Raw genomic sequence first — 17,888 nt, forward strand, 5'->3', positions numbered from 1 at the left:
GGCGTCAAAGTCCATCATTCTCTGTCGCTCTGTAAATCTGCACTGCCCCCTAGGTCCTGGCATGAATACTACATCGTTTTAATGCGGAATTGCGACATTGTTCAAATGGAGACGCAAATGCAAATTTGAAATTTTTCCATATTCTCGGAGAGTCACCATTTTAACAGCCCCTAAATCAGTCTGTGAAATTCTCAAAACATTTGTCAATTACCATAAAGATCTGTGCAAGCACAATGTTTGTTTACACCATCCCTTTCAGAATAATTCTTGAAATAGTTTCATTTACTGCATAGAAATATTCACTATTGACTTTGAAGGTACACTGTGTACACTACAACTTATTTTTGGAGGGGCATTTTACTGACAGAATTGGTTATTTCATTCCTACTGAATTATATTGACTCGGTCTAAACAGCAATAACTTCAGCAATGCAGTTACATTAACCCGTATGCCGCATATGTCCTTGTTGATGTATTTACTTAAGTAGAGACTGAATAACTTAGTAAATGTTGCTTCCTGAGCATAAATGCGGAAACTGAGTCTCTTGTGTCTGTCTGTCTGTCTGTCTGCCCCCCCTCGCCTCAGATTTTCACCTTAAAGCTGCTTGAATCGAGCCTGACTGTCATGATCAGTAGATGTTATCCACAGACTTCCACCAGCATTTGCTTGAGGGCAAAATGAGCCTGACTGTTATGTGGGGTAATAAAACCACCAGCCCCCCCAGCCCCTCGGAAACACCTGCGAGACATACTTTTCATATTTAATTTAGTGCAGCATTTTATCTTGAATAAGAGGCATCATTAGTTTTCCCTTTGAAATGGGTCTTCACACACAAACCTAGAATATAGGTCAGCGTGAATTGACCTATCTGAATATAATTCTTTAACGGAGCTTGAAAAAACATTTAAAGTTGATTTGCTTTAATGTCGCATTAACTATTACTGGGCAACCTTAAATTGTCTGTCATATAAATGTATGTTGCATACAAGCTTGTGTAACAATTATTTCAATTTTTATTTATTAAAAAGTAGTTAACAGCATTGATGCAGGAAATACGTAATTGTTTTCAAGATTGTCAGAAAGCACAGACTTAAACCTTGCAAATAATTTGATGAGTTAACTGCTCTGATTTAGTGTTTTCACTTAACGGAAGTAAAGATTCTTTTGAATGATTATTTATTCCTGATCTTATTGAACAAAATGTTTTAGAGCAGGGGTCCCCAAACTTTTTCCTGTGAGGGCCACATAACTTTTCCCTTCTCTGATGAGGAGCCGGGGTCAGTTTGTAACAGAAAAAGTGTGACTATTGCAGGAGTCCCTAAATGTAAAAAATTCTTGTTTTTCAGAAAGCCACAATCAAATAACACTTTCTGGATTCTTCACGCAACAAAAGTAAATAAAATAATAATAATTATAATATAATATGATATACTAATAACACTATTAATTAAACAGATAATAACCAAATAACCCTCTCCGGGTTCTTCACAGAAAAAGCCAGGAAATAAATAACACGAGTAAGAAGAAAAAAAAAAATGTTCAGGAGGCCGGACCAAATGTGGAGGCGGGCCCGGCCCACGGGCCGTAGTTTGGGAAACCCTGTTTTAGAGTATTGTCTAATCAGATTTAAAAAAAAAAATCAGATTGCAAATTTTGTTATTCATTTGGAAAAGGTATGAAAGGTTCAATCAAGGTTGTTTTTGGCAGACGTTTTAGTTTTAGTCTTTGTCTTGTGTGTTTTGTCGCTGTTAGTCTAGTTTTAGCAGACAAATACTCAGAAGGTTTGTCAGTGTCAGTATTCAAAGGTTAGATTCTTAAAAAATACACACTAATTTTATATTTCTTTAATAGTTAAACTGCTCAAATGCAAAAAAATATGAACGTGTCCAAAATATGAGCAAAGACTACCCTACAGTCATGTGAAAAAATTAGGACACCCCATTAAATATTCAGTTCTTTATTAAGAAATGTTCTATGGTTCACATATCAATGTCTTAATCTCTGGAAAAGAAAGTAATTTAGTTGCAGTTAAACAACAAAAATTAAAATTGTTTTACTCATTAAACCAGATATATCAACAAAAATGCATATTTTAACTGAGGAATAAGTTAGGACACCCTACCACCTAATAGCTAGTGTTACCCCCTTTGGCTGAAATGGCTTCAGTGAGACGCTTTTTGTAGCCATCTACCAGTCTTTGACATCGGTCTGAAGAAAGTATGCCCCACTCCTCAACGTAGAATACTTTCATCTGTGACATGTTTGAGGGGTTTTCTTGCATGTAGAGCGCACAACATCTCAATGGGATTAAGATCTGGGCTTTGACTCTGCCATTCCAGGACTCTCCATTTCTTCCTTTTCAGCCAGCCCTTGATGGATTTATAGGTATGTTTTGGGTGATTGTCATGTTGCAGGGTCCAGTTTCGCTTCAACTTTAAATTTTTCACAGATTATCCGACATGTTTCTCAAGCACCCTCTAATACATGATAGAATTCATGATGGACTCTATGATGGTGAAATGGCCAGGTCCTGCTGTAGCAAAGCATCCCCAAACCACAACAGTTACACATCCATGCTTCACAGTTGGTATTAGGTTCTTTTCATGGAATGCTGCTTTGGGTTAAAGCTAAACATGTCCTCTGTTCTGGTGTAATAATAATAATAATAATTCAATTTTAGATTCATCTGACCAATTCTGACTTATTCCAGAAGTCCTGGTCTTTGTCGACATTCACTCTGGCAAACTTCGGTCTGGCCTTCATTTTCTTCTTGGAGAGCAAAAATTTCCTCCTTGCCCAACTCCAATGAAGGTTAAACTTGTGAGGTCTCTTTCTGATTGTGGAGGCATGCACTTTCACATTAACAGTAGCAAGAGCCTGCTGTAGGTCCCGTGATTACATTTTAGGGTTTTTTGGAGACTTCTTTTAGCATCTTGATAAAAAAAAGTCTGCTTTCGTCTGCTCTCGGGATGAACTTGCTTGGACAGCCAGACCTGGGCATGTTTGCAGTTGTTTTGAATGTCCTCCACTTGTAGACTATTTTCCGGACAGTGGAATGGCTGATTTCATATTCTTTTGAGATCTTTTGAAATTCCTTACCAGACTCATAAGCGTCTACGATCTTCTTTCTGAAGGCCTCAGACACCTTCTTTGCTCTCACCACGGTGTTTTCTCTCACTTCAACAGTCAGGGGCACACTAAACTAAATGTGAGGTCTAAATAAGGCAAGCCTCCTTCAAAACACTGGGTAATGATGTTCAAATTATGTGCACCTGAAGTCATATACTTGTGTGTGATTTTAGCCATTTTAAGTGGGATTGAATGTGGGGGTGTCTTATTTTATACCTCAACACAAATTGCATTTATTTAAAATTACATGTTACAGAAAGTTATAAAACGTCTTTTTTTCAGTTTTAATTGTTTAGTTTTATTACTCGAATCTCTGAAGATTGTTAAAATTGATATGAAACACAGGCTTCCAACGGGTGTTCTATTTTTTTCACATGACTGTAAATGTACTCAAAACACTAAACAGATGCTTGTATTATACAACTCCGTCTATGTTTATATGCTGTGCACTACAAACACTGTAAAAGAAAGTAAAGCAATACATAAAAGCCCATGTCACGTGACCAAACGAGGCTAGGATGCAGTTTGACAAAACTACACCCACAGTGAGCAAAAAATGTCATGTATTGTGAACATCTGGCAGAAGCTAGTTAGCATTTTCGTGTCGTCTCGTCAGACGTGAACTGGCGAACTTATCGTTATGTTTTAGTCATCCAGGGGTTTAGCTCATTATTGTCATCGTCGTCAACTGATTATTTTGTTTATTGTCATTGTTAATTAAAACAACACTGAAACATATACTGTATATAGTCATTGTATCCTGAATAGACTAAAACATTTCCAGTTGGATACTGATTACAGTTTTGTGGGGGTTTTCTTCAAAAGTGCAGGGATTTTTAATTAGTGTGTGGATTCTTGCCAAAATTAAATTAAGTGTCCTTGGATGAGTAACTAGCATCCAACAGTATAAAGAATCAGAGTCTTCTTATAATTCTCGGTCAAAAGCTAAGTTAAACAAAGATAACTGAGTAATAACGTGTCTTTTTATATGGATTGAAAAATAGAAGTTAGATAGAGCTTTTGGTAAATTTGTCACACATTTATTTTCTTTTTGTAGACTTTGGAAAGCCCCGAAATAGTAATTGTGCTGATTTGGGAGATGAGCAGTAAATAACATTCAACAGCCACCGTGACAGTTTCAATTATTTACTCGCTTTTCCAGTGTACTGTGTCCTTTTTAAAGATTTGAAAAGAGGGCTATTGATAGGTCTCTCCCTACAGGCCAACCACTGTTGCACATGTGTTCTGTGATGTGGGAGGCTGCTCTGTGTCTGTGGGGCAAAGTGCTAGAAGCTGCACACTTGCAGGCTATCGGCAGGCTGATTTCAAGCCAGGGACTCTGCTGGAAGAGTGCTGGCCCAGATGTGACTGTGGTTGTGCCTGCATTAGGAAAAACAGGGGGAAAGCGCTTATTACAGGAAATGGGTGAGTTTTAAAATAGGGGGAAGAAAAAGCTGGATCAGAGCTGAGCATTGTTCTTGCTGCTCAGCGGACTCGGGCAAGGCAATTATTTGTTTAGTATGCCTTGAGCAAAAATAGCTGGGTTATGTTACAAATGACATTGCTATAGTGACAAGCTTTTTTTTTTTAGTCTAACAAGGACTTTACAACAGCCTGCTTGGCCCCTCAAAATTTAGATGGATGTAGGCAATTGGTCAGATCTTTTTTTTGTGTGTTTTTTTTTTTTTTTTTTTTGGGGTAAAGACACCTGTTCTTTTTCTTCGGAGGAAGTTTTTTGTGGGTGTGGCATCACTGAGGTTGGTCCACAGCAAAATGTGACAATGTCCTTCATTGTTATTCACAACAGAGGGAGTCTGTCACAGCTTCCTTAGAGAAAGGATGCTGGAAGCCAAATTGGATTTCTGACTGAATGAGGAATGGACTACTTGGGGACGGCCGAGTGAAAGTTGAGCCGCCGTCCTTTTGTGGAGATGCTGGTGGAGTGCCATTACTATTTGCCAGCTCCTCCAGAGTCATTGAGATTCAGAGGGAAATTCAGTTCGGCCGTCCCCTCCAGCTGTTTGACGCCACACATGTCGGAGATCACACAATAAATATTTAATCCTTTTCCTGCTGCTTTGAGTGACAAGTACCCCCTTTAAAGAGTTAATTTTCTTGGGCCTCCCCAAGGCTTGCTGCACTGATTTAACTCATTCACTGCTATTCACAGTGATAGACATCAAATCCATTTAACTGGGATGGCTAGCATTAAATGATCACGTCTCACTCAGTGTCATTGATGGCGATAGACGCCCGATTCATTTTGACTGGAAGGGCTGGTAGCAATCGTTCAATCTATCGCTGTCATTGCCAGGCAGTAATTTAATTTCTGTAATAACAATAAATATATACCCGTACAAAAGGAGGAATGTTGTTGATCTGTTTCCTGAGTTACAAACATTTAAGATCGTCTACAACTGTAATGTATAAATATTTTTTTACTACTTTCCCCAATGGGCAGGGGAATTTACTAGCCCCATTTGGCATTTAACTTGCCTGTGGAAGTCAGGCAGTCATTATTATTGATCCATGTAATATCTTAGTGGAACAACTCACCATACGATGTTGTTCCCCGCTCATTATAAACTGATGGCGTTTATGGCTTCACTTGGCTGCATCCTGAGAATATTTTCCTGATTCCTGCTGTTTTTAGAAATGCCTGCTAATAAACAATACAAAGTGACATCTGGTTCTGCAAAATCAAACAAAGCTCCATTGTTTTTAAGCTTTCCAGATTTCACACATGTGAAATAACATTTCTCCCCTAGTAGCCTATTTTATTGCTTTTTCAATGTGTCAGCGGACCAGTCTTGCACCTTCTAGATTTCAGGTCGCAAAGGCAGAATTATATCAGAGACATTTTTAAACCATTTTTATTTTGCTGCCCAAACACAGGAACCATCAAGCTTCTTTCCCCGTCTGGTGAAAAGAATGAATTATTCAATAGCAAGCAATCTTTCAGCTGGCCATTTGTGTGCTTTGATCTCGGAATGAGGAGGTTGTATGAATGCCCGTATTGTCATGTGCGTTTCCTCCATGTGTGAATTATTGAAATCTTTAGCCATTTGCTAAAGTTTACAGGTACGCCGCACATACAGGCTAGAGCAGCAAATCCCCTGATGTTTATTTCCCAGGAGACCGCACGTGGCTGAGCGCACTAGGGATGACCTAACCCCGACATTAAAAATACATTGTCATTCACATTGTATTTACATTGTTATACATGTAGCTAATATGGTATTTCATGTTATTCTTCATTAACTCCTTGACTGATAATTAAAAATGTTGAGTTCAAACTACTGACAGTCACTGAAGTTCATTTTACTATAATAAAACATTAAGCTGTAACCCTTTTTTTTTGTTAGTTTTCCGTCAAATCTTGAGAATTTAAGTCAAATTAGTTTACTTGAAATTTCAAGTAGTCCCAAGTCTTTTTTTGTATTTATTAGGTCTTTTTAGAACAACTTTGGTTTGTTTGTTTTTTTAATGTCAGTTGGAGCTAATGACTTTTTTCTTTTCATGCAGACATGAATGAAAAGTACAGTTATCACAAATAGTTTGCTCATATCATAATATAATCGACCATATCAGCATTTGTGTTGTTTGTGAATGTAATAAAGCCGTTTAATAATGAAGTGAGGGCACAAAAATGTGTTGATTTGCGGAGTGGGGGGTTGCAAATTTCCTAGAACAGTAGATCAGAACCCTGGCATTGCTTAGCTACAGCTGGACACATAATTAGAGCCCCACAACCTATAATTTGTCTAATAGTTTTGTTTGGCGGCATGTTATTAACATATGAAAGGGCTAAGCAGGGGTCATGTGCATTGCGACAACAATTAGAGCAGACCTGAGGGCACAAGAATGTTTACAGCCATTGTTAATTAGAAATCTGTACAAAGCGGCGCATTAATTAGATTCTAGTCAGATTTGCTCGCTTTTAAAGCCGTTTCATCCAGTTGCTCCTCCGCAAAGAACGTACGAGCGACTGGGTCTTTCAGTGTATTGGGTTATGAAGAGAATGAGATTGAATTACATTAATTTGAGAGGCCGCTGTAGCTCTTCACTCATTCTCTGCCTTTGACGGGGGTAAACGTCCAATCTGTTTGAACTGGGAAGTCGCACTGTCTGTTTTTGTGATGTCATACTAGTTGACCTAGAAAAAAATGCTCTGTCCAAACTTTTTATGACTAAGCACACTCGAATACAAAAATGTGCAGCCATAGTCAACATTTTACCACATTGACCTGAGCTCTCACCATTCTACGATCTCACAGGTCGGAACGAGCTGATCGCTAGATACATCAAGCTTCGGACAGGGAAGACGAGGACTCGCAAGCAGGTAAGAAGAGAGGGACCGTCTTCATTTGAATGGCGGACTAATCCCCTGTCATGGCCATGTTGCATGAACAGATGTCCCTGGATTTAGACATCTGAAATTGTCACTCTTAGTTCCGCTCTGAAACACACATAAGAGCCTTAGCTCGAGCGAATTTGGAGATGAAAACATCAGTCATTTTCCCCTTTTACAATTCTTTGAACTCATGACCACCCTTTGCTCAAAATGTAGCCTTTAATTAAATACGATAAATTAGTTCTACATGATGCATTTATGAGCATCAGATCAGATGTCATGTTAAAAGAAAGTAACCACAGTGACTGGAAATATTCCTCGTCCTTGTAAAGTAAATCACAGAGTTCATGCACTTGGCTGTGGGAGAAGTCTTTATTAATGGGGAAAGTCTCGGCCTTAATAATTTGGTACCATCTTTAACCAAAGATCGTTTTTGCTGTCGTCTGTGTACGGGTGAGCGTCCTGTCCTCAGAAGGCTTTACACACAACCCTGACCACAGATGAGCTTATATTACAAAACCAGAGAGAAGAATATAGACTACTCTCACTTCTGTTAAATGACTTGGGATGCACCGATACGCATACAACTGCTTAATTTGAGTGTCTGCTTTAGTGATACTTGGCAATGCCTTACATCTCGCTGTTGTGATGTAACTGTATCATAAACTTCATTTTCTTAAAGTTAAAAACCATTTTATTTCATAAAAATAAAACAAACTTCATGCACATGGCATATTTTACTTCAGTAAAAAAAAAAAAAAACAACATCCAGCTTACAGCTATGTGGCGTCAAGACATTGATGTGGCTCTTTGCATCCTTCATTAGTTTTGTTAAATGACTTTACTGTCTTACAGTGGTACTTCGACAAACGATAGCTTCGACACAAGATCTTTTCAACATCTGACGTAAAATTTGACTCGCTACTTGTTTCTACATCCATCGACATGCTCGAAATACGACGATTTATGACAGCGCCGCAGTTTCTTTTTTTGCCAGGAGACGGACGCATGGCGGATTTTCTTGTGAGAGAAAACATGTGTTCCAAGGTTAGTGCAGGTGGAGAAAAAGGTGACGCTTACCACTGAAATGAAGATGGAAATGATAGAAAAATATGAGCGTTGTGTGCGCATCCGTGAACTGGCGCAAAAATACGGCCGAAGAATGTCTACGATCTCGACGGTCCTCCTCCGACCTCCGTTCGCCAGTCTTTATAAGTTAAGGTGACCATGATTATTGTGGTAACATCGCCAAAGAAATCGCCAGCTCCCTCAGGTTTCTAATGATTTATTCCATCAACTTCTGCAATACAACACGCCTACTGTCCGCTGCAGTTGACGCCAGCAACAAAACATTAAAAGAGAAAGTAAAATCTCTACCGCACGCTCTATCTAACTGTCACGTCAGCCACACGGTGCATTCAGGTACAGCACGCAAAAAACGTCCGCCACATTAGAACCCGATTCATGCTATTATTATTATTATTATTATTATTATATTATTCCGATTTTTATGTATAATTTATTTGTTTTGCTATGTGTATTCACCATTTGTAATAGTACAAGCAGTATTTATTAATGATTTAGTGTAGGTTTTCGGGCTGTGGAACGAATTAATAGAATTAGAATGTATTTTTATGGGAAAATCTTGCTCGACATACGAACATTTTGACATACAAACAAGGTCCTGGAATGAATTAACTTCTTATGTAGCGGTACCACTGTACTAGTTCACCGATAAGAGACGTCCAATCTATCTGAACTCAGATGGTAACAGCGATTCGCTTCAATTCCAATGAATTGGATGTCTCGTGATATCAAAACGTCCAATGAATTAATAAAAGTAATCATTACAATTGTGTAGGAGTGTGACAAAATATCGAAATGGTGATACGTATATCATGATACTTTGTATCCCAAAAGGTTATCGATATGCTCCTGCTAAGAATCAAGCTATCGTTCTAAAAAGGTGTCAATGATTTAAAAAAAGAAAGAAAAAAAAAAAAAGAAAAGAAAAGGCCAACAACAACCAACAACTGCTTACCAAAATCTTCCACCATAATAATGTCTCAGTTAACTCTAAGGCTCCCATTGACGGTGCTCGAAGCCCAATCCATTTAGACTGGGAACAATCATTAATCTTTCGGTCCGATTTTCTGGGCATTTACAGGTCACTTGCTGTTCATTTGGGTGATTCAAAGGTCACTTTCCGTTCTGTAACTCAAAAAGAACAGGAAGCGACCCCTAAAACACCCCAAAATCAACAGGAATAACTGAAAATCAACAGGTGAATGACCTTAAATGGCCCAAAATTACCTCATTGCCTGGCATTTGGCTGCCACTGACTGCCATAGTCGTTTGAAGTGGGAGAGATGGCAGCGAATGAACAAATGTTCTTTCGCTGCCATCCTCTCAGTTCAAATGGATTGGACGTCTACTAGTGATAAACTCATTCCAATTCACAGCAGAAGCATATTTTTCTGTTTATTAGTTGTTTGTAGAATATCCTAGAATGATTTCCTGACCAATGTATCGATAATCGTTGTATTGCCATATCGTCAGATCATCGTTATCGTGAGCTTTGTATCATAAATCGTATCGTGAGGTACCAAGAAGATCCCACTCCTACAATTGTGTGTGTTAACAAATGATAACTCATTCATTCATTCATTTTCCATGCCGCTTTTCCTCACGAGGGTCGCCTCATGATTTATTTACTAATACCGGACAGACAGCTATAAACACATGCACTTTCATTTATTTAAAAGAGGTTTCCGACCTTACCTCACGTAGTCGTAACATGACTCCTATCGTTAACTTGTGCTGAACTGCAACCAAAAAATTGTGCCCCCAAAGAAAAAAAGAACAAAAGAAAAGGTGTGGATTGGCGCATCTTCACGATCTAATACTTCTGCTGCTATCGATGCATCCCAATGAAAACAAAAAAAAATTGCAAGTACAAAATCGATAAAAATAAAGAACAATTCATGCAAGTGAATTTTTAAAAAGACGCGTGGCTATGTTTATATGGATAAAATTTCTTTAAATCCGATGAGAGATTTTACCATGAATTTAATATCGGATGCACTTTTTGGACACTAAATATATTCGTCCGACTAGGATTTGCGTGTACATGCATCACACTTTCGGATGGAAGAAATTATTTTGACATGTGCAGACTGACAAAAATATACTGGAAATAGTGGTAGAAAAGAAGCCATCACGACGTTCCTTTATTTTTCACATTTGCGCTGTTTTGTCGAATTAATGCTTTCTGATGGATCTGCAATGTAACCTCCAGACTGCACTGTTGTATAGTATTACTCGTGTCCATTTTTGAATAACACGAGGCCAGCTTTATGTTGTTCTGCATGCGATGATAAACCAAGGGAGATGGCAGTCAGACAACTGTACTTCCAAGAGCTTTTACTACCCACCAGGGATAACAAAAATGTATACACTGACGTTACAAAAACGCGCTGTGACTTTCTACATCATTTCATGATAATTAGATTATAAATCGACATCAACCATTATCAAACATCATCGGGTAAGAACATCCCGAATAGCGTGCATATATGAAGAATTTTTATTCTGATCAGGCTTTTAATCTGAATAAATTTGTCCATCTAAACATAGCCAATAAGTCAAGATGATGTGAAGTTAACTTAAATTCCTCAATGAAGATGCTGCATAAAGTGACTTTCAGTTGTTGTGTAAGTAGTGATCGGGCCGAAATGGGTTAAATATCTCTGTACTGTGGCTTGTCAAAAAAGGCTGAATCCACACATACCGTGGATATTAAGTCTTCCCTCCCCTTTTCAAATGCTGTTATTTGGTAGTTGTATTTATGTACACTATGTACATGTATTTCAACAAAACAAGATTTATTACAAGAACAGGCATTTGCAGGCTGGAAAGCATACAAGTGACGTTCTAGACTGCTATATGCTAGTCAGATGCCTGAAAATGTCATTTCCAGTAAGAGTATAATAACAACAATAAGAATGGGGGAAAAAAAGCAACCATACGAGTTGACTGACAATGAAAAAGAATCCCATAGTAGTTCTGACTCATGAAATGTTTACAAAACGTTAAAGAAAATCTCTTACTGGAATTGATCAAATGGCCTCTTTCTCAAATCTAATACAAGTAGACATTTTAATCAAATAGTACTTGCCTGTGTGAACATTGCCTCCGCATGAGAACATGAAGGAAAAACATTTAGTTTTTTGATTTTTTTTTTTTTTTTTTTTTCCTGTTTAGCCATGACTCAAGATTGAGTCGTGTGTTTTACATGGCAACGATGATCGGAAGAGGGGACATATTGTTGTGCAATGTGCAACATGAATTAGTACGCCACATTTGAAAAGTAATATTTGTATCAGTATCTCAGTTAACACAAGAATTTTTTTTCTGCATTTTGATGATGATTTGACTCTTGTGTGATAAAATGAGATGAATGTTATTTGGGTTATTGGCTGCCATTAACGGCGAAAGACAGAACATTCGTTCACTTGCTGCCAATCTTCCCACTCAAATAGATTGGACGTCCACTAGTGCCAAACTAATTTAAATTCACAGCATAAGTATGAAAAGTGCTACATGAATAGACGTCTAACATAATCAATGGCACGAAAAGAGTTAAAAAAAAAAAAAAAGCAAAAAACCTCATTATTTTTGCAACAACAAATGGTGTTAAAGAAATAACATTTGTTGTACGTGCATGTTCTTGAACAACTGATATACACTGTTGTTATATTGCACGCTAAATTGATTTTGAAGGGAAACTCGGATGTTTCACAACAAATTTCTTGGTGTTGTACACATTCATGTTGAGCACTGCAAAAACAAGTTGTTTCAATTATTGTGCTGTATTTGCAATTAGATAATAATGCACTGATGCCCTGATTTATGAGTTTAATTGTTTTGTGAACACGTTCATAACTCAAAACATGCCTCTCTTTTGGAATTTTTTGAATTGCCTTTAATCTGTTCTTGTGTTACTTCTGCTGTCTGTGCAGAGGATACAAAATATATGCCTACTGGCATTCTAATATTTTCTGTCTATATACTACGCATGAGCAGAGATTGCAGTCAAATATCTGTTGTAACACTGCAAATCATTAAAATTGGTCACTTAATGTCATTTTTCAATTTGAGTGGTTTTAAGGATCTGCTAAGTACTTGTAAAGTCACCTCGTGAACTCAAAACTCATCGCAAAAAATTCGGCCAAGCAACAGTTTGTATCTCGAAAAACTCGTAAATCAGGTCACTCATGGGTTAAGCCATTCACACCTCCATACCAAAATGTTTTCAATTGAGATTTTGGGATTTAAAAGGGAGCTTGGTTCCTAACAAATGAACATTTTCACAGTTAAGTTCACGGTTAAGTTCACATTTTGAAATTTGTACACTTAATAGGGGCCGTCCGACATCCTGTTGGGTAAACCTCAACAGGTATTACAGTATATTCGACAGCTGATAAGAAACCTTATTTGATTCATACCTGTTCCAATACTGGCGGCAGATAGGATTGCATTAATAATTCCGCTATATTTTGCACATGAAGCAAACTTGGCCGGTGAAATGCCTCGTCCGGCTCCCCTAAGAATACAAGACTAACCAATTGACATTCAGTACACAGTGGCTCACATCTGTGTGCTCTTAATGTGTTCTAAAGAGGCCTGCATCCTCCTTAATCAGCTCACTTAAATGACGACGACACGCCCGATAATGCTTTATTGGATGCTAGCACGGTGCGCTGTGTGGAGATGCCTCTGACCTGCACCTTGTCTCCCTGACAAAGACGTAGTTTTGTTTATTTTCCCCTTTTCTCTTTTGAATGGAGGTGTCTAGTCACATACAGGTCTTAGCAAGAAAGAAAGTTCGAGAAATCCAAGCTGCCATTAAGGTACGTCTGGCTTTGCCCAGTTACAGGGGGCTTTTCATTGCCATGGTTACAGGCTCTTGCTTTGTTTTCCTCCCCTCCCCTACCCCGCAGGTGTCTAGTCACATTCAGGTTCTAGCCAGAAGGAAATCTCGTGAGTTTCATTCCAAGCTAAAGGTATGCGCTTTTCTGCTTTGGGGCTTGTTTGTTGCTGTGCGTCTGAACTCAAAGCCTCCTCTCTCCCTATGGGGACCAATCTTCTGTTGACTTTTGTCCTTCTTGTCAGTCCATCTCACCTTCATGCTTTGTTGTCACGTGCAACTATCTTTTTATGTTTTGAGCAGCCCATAAAAAGTAACTCCCAAAATTTGAGTCTTAAAAGGTGTGCATATTTAGACATAATTATTATTATGATAATAAAATATTTCTGCACATCGCCAAAACTGATTGATCATTAAAATAAGGCAAACTCGTTATTTTATACATCTTAACAGCATTTTCTCATTACATTATAAAAAAATAGTAAATGTGTAGTAGAGACTGATAAGGTAACCATGCGAGATTAACCAAAATACTATCGAAATTTGGGCAGCAACTCATTATTATTTCAGTAATCAATTAATTTTTTCATCAATTTTTCAATTCATTAATGAAATCTTTAGAAAAATACATTATTTAATTTCCATCCATTTATTCAAAGCATTACACAATTTAAAATTCACAGTACAACAGGACCTCAATCACAGATTCAGGTTGAGTTACAGTTTTGGTCCTTAAATAAAGATAAAAAAAGATGGTTGAGACATTGAAATTCTAAGTATTTTGACAATTTGATACTTAACAAGGTCTGTAATTATTCCATTATCAAAATAGTTGTAACTTAAAAAATACTAGTTAAAAAAATAATTATAGCCATGATTAGAATTGTCCGATAATGACTTTTTAACCCATAACGGATATCCCGATATCGTCCAACTCCCAAAAAAGTTTGCACCATTAATGCAAATGGTCTTCTCACATAACAAATCCCACACATCTTAGTTTGGAGACATCTAATGTTCAATAAGCATAACTGCGGTGATAAGCTGTGACCAGCCCTTGTACAAAGACAGAAGGCTTCTACATTCATGTTAGCGCAGTTAGCTTCAGTAATTCGATCAGAAAAAAAGCTTCAAATAAAATTTTGCTACTTCAAATATGCGTTTAATTAAGAGTTGCGTTGTAATGGTTTGTTTCGAAAGTGTTTGCATTTAGTTTTATTGATATGGAGTGTGGGATACACTGCCCTCTAGTTGCAAGAGTGAAAATGACATAACTCATTTTACATGGCTAATCTAGCTGCTCCCTCTTAAGACCAACATAAGCTGTTTTTGTTTGGGCTAATATGTTTTTTAATGCATTCGTAATTTAGTTTATAGGTACATTATGTGGTTTTTGGGGGGAATTTGTGTTTAAATGATCTGTTAAGAGTATTGTAAAAAAAAATTGTCGGCATTTTACAGAGTGACCCCAAAAAAAGTTTACACTGCCATAATACAACTTAAATGCCATGTTTATTCATCTTAGTATTAGAATTTAATCACAAATTATACATTATTGTAAAGAACATGTACAGTACAGTCTATTTTTCAATGTGTCCTCCCTTAAGTGTCACAACAGCCTTCAGGCGCCTGTGGAACGCTTGACAGGTCTTCTTTATGTAGGATGCTGTCATCTTTTCCCAAGATCTAACAATGAACCTCTCCAAGGCTGCCACAGTATTTTGTGGCTTCTTACAGGCACTGTCCTCCACAGTTGCCCATATGCTATAATCCAGGGGATTGAAATCTGGACTCTGGGGTGGCCACATATCACCTTGTCAATCAACTTTTTGGTCCGCACAGATCGTCACTTCCAGACCCAGGTTTTCGTGAGGCTGTTCCAGTATCTTTCAGCTTCTTTTTAACTTTGTAGACTGCACATCTGGATATTTTCAGATTTGCTGCAATCTCAGTAGGTGTCAGACCGGCACGCAGCAATTCAGGTACAGCTAAAGTTTTCTTCATTTTCGGGAGAAGCACAGGAATTGTAGAGACGAGAGATTACCAGCTGCATTGAGTGACCTTAATGAATCACTTAAGCATGACAACCTATTTAGATATGTTTTAATGGCTTTTAAACAAGCAGTCAACTGAGTGTAAACTTTTTTTTGGGTCACCCTGTATAGCAAGTTATCGGAATTTTGCTATGAAAGTCTGCCAGTTGTTCTTTAGGTGTACTTAGATCCTCATTCATTTATTGATGTATTTATTTTATGCTGTTTGAGGCTTAGCTCAGGTATTTTAACTTATTTTTAAATGAAAGTGCAATCCTGCATACTGTGAAGAAACCCTCGGGCATTTTATTTTGCATTGACATTTAAAGCTCTTTTGAAAAAGCAATCTTAGCAAGCCTTTGTTTTACATCTCCTAAAATGTGTTCTGCAACACATTAAATGTGCCTAATCCGATTACTCGATTATTCGAACCAACTAGTTGATAGATTAATCGACTACTAAAATAATCGATAGCTGCAGCCCAAATTCACTTTGAAGGCAACATGCATGTTGACTCAAAACCGATAATGAAAAACCGATGTCGATATTATCCGAGATCATTTTAAAACTGTTTTATCAGCTACCCAATAATATCGGACAACACTAGCCATGATGCTGATAGCCTCACCCTAAGCCTCTCTGATAAATAATTTCAGGAACAAAAAAAAGGTGTATAATGACATTTTGCCCACCTTGCACACTGATGCAGATTTAGTTACCCAGCTTAATCAGGATGTAAAGCTTTCAGACTCTAAATTGCCCCTTTTGATCAAGTGTTTCAATGAGGGGAAGCATGCTAGCACTGGCTGTTTGATGATTGGCTTCGAGCTACAGCGCTGAGGCAGTTGCTCTCTAAAATAGGCACGGCAGATCGGGGGATATGTGTGTAAATGAATAAATACAATTACACCACACCCGTATTTGACAGTGTAACCTAACTCCCCTCTGCTGTCAAAGGCTGGGCAGTTTTGCATTTGGAGCACAGAATGGTTGCGAAGCAGGCAGGTAGTGAAATGCCCTCCGCTTTCTGTCCTCCCTTCAACCTGTTGATAATTCAACAATGCTCTCACAGTACCGTGCTCGCACTTGCTTTCCCTCCTTTTTATTTTTCTCAAGTGGTCCCATCAGCTATTCCTTCTATTTTTACTAACGTTGAAAAATCACCCAAGCATACTAACGAGGAAGGCATCTGAAATTGAAGAAACTCATTGCTGAAGAGCAAATTCAGTTAAGCAAGAATGAAACATGTTTTATGCTTTTCTTCAGGTGTACGACTATACATTTTGACTTTCACACTTTGTTGTTTAACTCACAGTATTTCGGTGCCGGTAATGACGCCTCATTAATCTGTGGTGTGTCTATGTGTAAAGAGCCACAGAGTGAGACAGCCACATGAATGCCTGCTCTTTCAGAGGCACAGGCAGCTCTGTGAGGAAAAACAGACGGCTTTTGTATGAATCCCTGTCTTTTCTCATTTAAAGCAAATTAGACTCCAGTGGCAAAGAGATCTACAAGTGTGCCCTTCCTTTTTGTGGGCAGAGGGGCGGGAGTGTGGGGGTCATCAATGAAAACCTGCTGTTTCTACTCATGTCTATGGCAACTCTATAAAATGAGTTATTATGCGTCTGTTGTTTTTGTTTCAGGCGATGATTAGCTGACAGCGTGGCATTGGCAATAGAAGAACTACCTCATTTATCTATACAAAAATTTCTTGATGTTGAAGCGGGCGTTTTTGTTCTTCTTAAATTTCATTGACCAGAATAGTAAAAAAAGAAATGATCAAGTCCTTGTCTATAATTTATGAACAGATTTTAGTATTCTGGCTTCAAAAGACCCCCCACAACCCCAAACCCCCAAATTGTTCTTTACTTTTCCTCATTTATGGAAGCACATTACTGCCACATTAGCGGGAAAAAAACTCAGTATCACATTTTAACTTGTTTTGCCTTGATATATTTTATCTATGATAAATTTCATGTTTTATTTCAATATGTTAGCATTTAATCACAAAAAGTTTGAATTTCACATTCAGAAAAACAACATACTGTAGTACTAACTTGTTTGTATAAGACCCTCAAAAATGAAATGAGAGTCAAACATATTACTCAATAATGAGAAATTGATCATGCGATAAATTGATACTGACTTTTGTTTCCTTCTGTGTCAGCAATATGCTTTCGGACTTTTTTTTCTTTCTCTCAAATATTTACTGTAGATGTGAAGATGTATTAAATGAAAATATCACAATAATTAGAATTTATATCATAATTTTTTAAGCGACCCAGGGATAAAATCTTGGGAAAGGGGTTTTAAGGATCACTTAAATGGGAAAAATTAACTTTATTAAGCACAGTAATCGAATTACAAGAACAAAGTCTCAGAAGAAATTGTCTATAAACAATTCCTGATTTCAGTGTGACCTTAATACGCCTTTTTTCAGGA

At 37.7% G+C, this 17,888-nt stretch overlaps 1 protein-coding gene across 7 annotated transcripts in view; it reads left to right on the forward strand.

Annotated features, from left to right (window-relative positions):
• The window catches only part of tead1b (TEA domain family member 1b), an 85,028-nt gene that overhangs the window by 39,849 nt on the left and 27,291 nt on the right, over positions 1-17,888 (forward strand). For 3 of the 7 annotated variants that reach the window (XM_057855854.1, XM_057856007.1, XM_057855928.1), the window contains 2 exons: positions 7,408-7,472; positions 13,334-13,549. In XM_057855854.1, the coding sequence (XP_057711837.1) occupies positions 7,408-7,472; positions 13,334-13,549 (281 nt within the window). The remainder of the gene's footprint in view (positions 1-7,407; positions 7,473-13,333; positions 13,550-17,888) is intronic. The other 4 variants (XM_057856079.1, XM_057856159.1, XM_057856243.1 and 1 more) reach the window with 2 other exon arrangements.

This window comes from Corythoichthys intestinalis, chromosome 1 (assembly GCF_030265065.1).
Source record: "Corythoichthys intestinalis isolate RoL2023-P3 chromosome 1, ASM3026506v1, whole genome shotgun sequence".
Classification (NCBI taxonomy): domain Eukaryota; kingdom Metazoa; phylum Chordata; class Actinopteri; order Syngnathiformes; family Syngnathidae; genus Corythoichthys; species Corythoichthys intestinalis.